The sequence below is a fragment of the Camelina sativa genome, chromosome 2, assembly GCF_000633955.1.
Source record: "Camelina sativa cultivar DH55 chromosome 2, Cs, whole genome shotgun sequence".
Lineage (NCBI taxonomy): Eukaryota > Viridiplantae > Streptophyta > Magnoliopsida > Brassicales > Brassicaceae > Camelina > Camelina sativa.
This window is the reverse complement of record NC_025686.1, coordinates 14,291,839-14,297,902: the sequence shown is the minus strand read 5'-3', so window position 1 is coordinate 14,297,902 and position 6,064 is coordinate 14,291,839. Positions and strand designations below refer to the sequence as shown.

General features: G+C 34.8%; 1 protein-coding gene across 1 annotated transcript; it reads right to left on the bottom strand.

Moving 5' to 3' along the window:
* LOC104724663 lies at positions 2,601-3,427 on the bottom strand. Its single transcript, XM_010443206.1, has 2 exons — positions 3,234-3,427; positions 2,601-2,954 (listed from the first exon to the last, which is right to left on the bottom strand). The coding sequence occupies exons 1-2, from the start codon at positions 3,414-3,416 to the stop codon at positions 2,616-2,618; spliced, it is 522 nt and encodes a 173-aa protein (XP_010441508.1). The 5' UTR covers positions 3,417-3,427; the 3' UTR covers positions 2,601-2,615.

Genomic DNA, 6,064 nt, shown 5'->3' with positions numbered 1-6,064 from the left:
CGAATTTATGTCTGTTCTTGGGAGTAGTAGAAGCATAACAAAGACAGCCAAAGACTTTTAATTCTGAATAATCTGGAATCTTCTTTGTTAAAACTTCAAAAGGACTGCGATAAGCCAAAATTTTTGCAGGAGTGCGATTAATGAGATGAACTGCAGTAAGAATGCAGTCACCCCAATAAGGAAGAGGAATATGAGATTGAAATAGAAGAGAACGAGCAACGTTGAGAAGATGTTGGTGTTTACGTTCCACAACAGAATTTTGTTGTGGAGTTTCAGGACAAGAGTGATAAGCAACAATGCCTTTAGATTGATAGAAGGAAGTGAAGTTTAATTCTGGAGCATTGTCAGATCTAACCCCCTTAACTTTAGACTGAAACTGAGTTTCTACCATATTAACGAAAGATGGAAAAACTTGGAGGACATCCGACTTGTTCTTAAGTAAATAAACCCAAGTAGCTCTAGAGCAATCATCAACAATTGTGAGAAAATAACGAAAGCCATCATGAGTAGGAACAGAGAAGGGACCCAAGTATCAATATGCACTAAGTCAAAAGGATTTTCACTAAGCTTATTATGAGAAGTGAAGGGTAAATGTTTTTGTTTAGATAGATGACAAACTTTACAATGATACTGAGTATCAATCTTAGTTTTGTCAAGAGATAAAAGATTATTTAAAAAAGGAAGCTTAGACATAGAGAGGTGACCTAAACGCTTGTGCCACAGCTCAGGATTAGAAACTGCAGCAACAACCGAGAGAGAGGTACCTGGACAAGACAGAGACTCTATTTCCAAGAAGTAAAGGTTAGCCACCCGTCTACCCATGCCAATCGTTAATTCCCAAGTAGGATCCTGTATTGCACAAGAGATTTTGTCAAACCAAACCCGACACCCCATAACATCAGTTAAGGCACTAACACTAAGAAGATTAAACTTGAATTGAGGGATGTATAAAACATCATGAAGGATCAAATTTTTACCCAAGTGTATAGTACCTATTCCAACAATGCTCACAGGAATTCCATTAGGAAGATTAACAGTGTTAGACATAGGTTTTAAGGAAAGAAAAGAAGTTTTTTCATGACAGATATGATTGGTGGCGCCTGAATCAATAACCCAAGCATCGATGGCAGGAATATTGTCATCAAGAGAACAGACATAGGGTTTGCCAACCCCGGTAAAGGAACAAAGGATAGAGGGATGAATATTACTGGGAATTGGACCAGATGAGGAAGAAGAAGGAGGATCGGAAGATGCTGAGACAGAGTGGACTTATGGAGTAGGTGTGATGCTAGGAGGCTGAAGCTTACTGGCGAGGAAAGACATCATTTGCTGAATTTGAGTTGGCGTGAAATCATTGACCGGATCAACAGAAGCAGGAGAGTCATCAAGAGCAACATTTGCAACAAGAGAAGGCTTCTCAGGGTGTTGATTGGGTTTGTAGCTAGTGGGATAACCATGCTTCTTGAAGCACTTATCCACAACATGACCAACTCGACCACAAAAAGTGCAATAAGGTCGTTCCTTCTTTGGAAAACCAGAGCTACCAGGGCCAACACCAGACGAGGGAGGTTGAGAAACTTGAAAGGCAGAAGACTGCAAAGTAGTAGCAACAGGAATATGAGCTGTCTTCTGACTGTCATCCTGATCGAGCATGTTGTAGATCTCCGAAAGAGAAGGAAGGGTCTTCTTCATCAGAATACGGCTCCGGATGTTTTCATAGCTCTCATTAAGCCCCATTAAGAAGTCAATCACTCGATTTGTCTCCTTTTCAGCAAGAAGATCCTCATACTTATTATTCTAAAACCAAAAACAAACTTACTTTAGCACATAAAATAAACTGAAAATATCAAACTAAATATATTTAAAATTTTACTAAATAGTGGCGACCTAGTGGTACTACAAAGGGGTTGGTTCCCTTGTGCCCTGAGTTCAATTCCTCTTTGGGATGGAGAGGCATTATTTATATCGGAATGGAATAAAAACCGGCTCCGGAACTTTTGCGGTTTAACAATATATATATATATATATATATATATATATATATAATTAAATGTATTTCATAGTTCGTACATATGTGATTTGCTACAACCACTAGACAGTAACACTATACCTCTGTTACATCAGGAAACCCTAGACTCTCTTCAAGGAAATGACCACTAGCACGGACATATGTACAAGGTATTACATGTTTTCTCAATGACATCTGAATGACATCTTTTGATATATGAAGGTATACTAGGTCATGTGAAATTGTGCATGTACCTTCCTTTCTTTCTTAAGTTACACTATGCGTTTCAAGGTCTACAAGAGGATTTAAGATGATTTGAAACAATTGTTTTGTCAACAAACATAAAAACCATTTTAGACTTGTTTTATAACCTCTGTTTTTTTTTTTTTTTTATCTTTTTTATCAATTTTCAGAAAGCAGAAAAGGATAATTAAATTAGGCAAATCTAACAGACAAAAGAGTCGCTTGAGAAAACATGTAATATCTGTTTTTATACTATATATTAAAATAGTTTTTTTTATTTTATTTTTCAAAACATGGATACTTTCCATCGAAAGAAGAAATGTATTGATTGATCAGCCGATGGGATATGTTCTCATCGTTGTCTCTACCCGCCAATAGCTATGGTGGCTCCCACGGTGAGGTCAATAAGTTTGTTCATCATCACTGTCATCGTAAAGATAGTCGTCGAAGCCTTGTCTTTATTTTTCCCGACCAAATCCTCCAGAATCTTTGTGTTGTCGTAACAAACCATGGCGTCATAGTTGGCAGTCTGTGGATCTTCCGTGAGTTCTGAGGTAGAGCTCTTGAGATTACCGATGATTCCCAAAAAGGCATCTTGACTCCCCTTCAACTTCGGATTCTCCTTTTCTGCTGTTCCCGCAATATCCGCAGACTTATTGGCATAAGACATTCCTAGGCGAAGCGTGGCCACAGCTGCTTGTAACTACATATCGAAACAATAAATAAATTATGTGTCTATGGTTGAGTTATGAGACCTGAACATAGTATTACTTTCAATAACAATGTTGTGGAAAAACCTTTACGATTTTCAATACACTTCTATGAAAAAAACACATTATCTATTCAAGTAAAACCATAACTTCCAAACTTTATTTGATAAATAAGAAAAAATGTATAACAAAAGTTTTGTATATATGTAAGTAACACCTTCGGTAAGTAACAAAGTTATTTATTAGTAATTCCAATAAATAAATATTAATACCGTGCTGGTGGCAGAGGCCGCTGGAGGGTATGCACTCAAGGTTTTGGCGCAGAAGGCTTTGTCCCCCGGGCTATTACTGCATATGGCGTCAATGTAACTTGTGGCCGAAGCAGAGAGTAAGAGAAATGGTAACAGAACTGCCAGAGACACGACACCGAAGAAAAATGAGGAAGAAGCTATCATCCCCTCTATGAAATTTAGATTTTGGTATTGTATTATTCATCAATTGTGATTATGGTTATATACTACTTTGCAGGCATAAAAGATACTTAATGACTTACCAATCTGTATCAAAATTGGTCAATGCATTTTATTTAGTTTCCAAATTCGAGATTTCATTCTCTGTAATGTACATAAACCAAATAGAACAGTCTCTTGTCAATCTTATTATTAATTTATCATTTATCTTATATAAAAATAAAATGGAAATAAATGAGGATATGTGTCACCAAAAGAGTGCCAGATGTCTCAATGCTAGGAAAAATTAGAAAAACTTTGAAGACTTTGACATGTATTTTTAAATCTGAATTTCTATCTAAGTTTTGTTACCAAAAATATCATCAATTTACTATCTCATAATTGATAAAAAATTTTCACAGATTTTCCTACATTTCATTTGATTTTCTTTCATTATATAAAGTTAAAAAGATATCTGGCTAATTTATAATAAATTTTAGTATAACATAATTGATATTCATTTAGTAATGCAGAATTGATATAAAAGTTTAACTTACTACTTTATAGTAATAGACTAAATTATAATGAAAACATATCTTGGATGAGAAATGGAATAGTTTATTTTTCTTAAACATCAGTTATTTGCACATTTAAAAATCATGTAGCATTCACTTTCATTAATTGAGTATGCAATTGAATTTGTCAGGTCCACTAAAATCATGCCTCACTAACATTTAGTAACTTAATCTCATTTGTAATAATTATTTTTTTATCAAAATGGATGAATTGTTATATACTTATATGTAATGTATAAATAGTATATGAATCGTCAAAAAGGCCGAACATGAAATAAACCCACTAAATGTAGAAATCTTTTTGATGATATAGCTACTTAGTTGAATAAGTTAATTGTATAGTTAAGATGATTAAAATTATAAAGATTTAAATTTAATTAAAATCTAATAATAATATTGATATTATTTAACACTGAGAAAAGGAAACATGCCAAATAAGAAATAAGCCATAATCAAAGTTTTGTTTTAAATGTTTTTACCAATTTTTTTTTTGTCTTTAACGTAAAGAAATGTAATATTCGCAAACCATTTTGTCAGTTTTGGGGGTGGGTGTCGACCGATACCAAGGTTGACACCAATAATTTCTGGTTCGACCGGTTTGTCTTATATCTTCGATTTGGTTCTGTTTTGTATAAGTGGAATCTCTAAACCAAGGTATATAAGGAAGAAGTCGACGTTTTATGGGAGAAAAACCTATTTGTCGCCTTCTTTAGCCTTTTATCAATTCTCAAAAGTTCCAGGAGAAGTTATTGAAAGTTTTGGGAGATTATTGGAGTTTTCTTGGAGGGTGTCGGTCCGTCGACACCAGGTGAACAGTGTCGATCGACACCCTCTGGTGTCGGTCGACATTATCCTTCAGCAGGCGGCTGAATGCATTTCCTTTTTCTGGTATGATTTATGATTTTTGTTTTTACCAATTTTTTTTTTTGTCTTTAACGTAAAGAAATGTAATATTCGCAAACCATTTTGTCAGTTTTGGGGGTGGGTGTCGACCGACACCAAGGTTGACACCAATAATTTCTGGTTCGACCGGTTTGTCTTATATCTTCGATTTGGTTCTGTTTTGTATAAGTGGAATCTCTAAACCAAGGTATATAAGGAAGAAGTCGACGTTTTATGGAGAAAAACCTATTTGTCGCCTTCTTTAGCCTTTTATCGATTCTCAAAAGTTCCAGAGAAGTTATTGAAAGTTTTGGGAGATTATTGGAGTTTTCTTGGAGGGTGTCGGTCCGTCGACACCAGGTGAACAGTGTCGATCGACACCCTCTGGTGTCGGTCGACATTATCCTTCAGCAGGCGGCTGAATGCATTTCCTTTTTCTGGTATGATTTATGATTTTTGTTTGATGCATGTGGAGATCTTATTGCTTGTGTGTATAACTCAGTAGATGGAAGAATTGCATCACTGAGTATTTGTGATAATACTCATACATCTCAATTGTTGTTTGTGACGCAGGTAAAGGCAAAATGTGATCGTGGAATCAAGGCGATGAAGAGAAGGATGTTCTAGCGACTCGGTTATTTGTTCTATGTTTATATTAGGTTGCTAGAAAAGAGTAATGTTGTCTCAAACAGAACACTACAAGAAAATAAGTTTATTGAGACGTATTTTTGAGACAAAAAATTTCCGTCACAAATTTGTAACACTTTAAATACGAGATTATGACTAAATTTATTTGTAACAAATTCATAGTATTTTCGTCACTATATTATGACGAAAAAACTCAGTAACAAAAGTTTGTCACAATTAGTGACGAATATGCTACGATAATATTAATGTCACTTTTATGAGTACATTGTGACCAGTATGTTGTTGCAAATTAGTTATGAACTTATAAAAGATATGCAAGTCACAGTTTGTGACATAAAAATGAGTAAACTTTAGTCATAAAATAGTATAAATTGTTATGTCATTTATACAAAGCCCATTAAGCCAAGTCTCTAACCCTAATTTAACAAGACTTATTTAAGAGATGATTAGGGTTTTATTATTTATTAATTTCGTGCCTCCATAACCTAGAGAGAGAGAGAGTGAACCATTTGAGAGAAAGAGAATAAAGAGCCACAATTGAGATTAAGG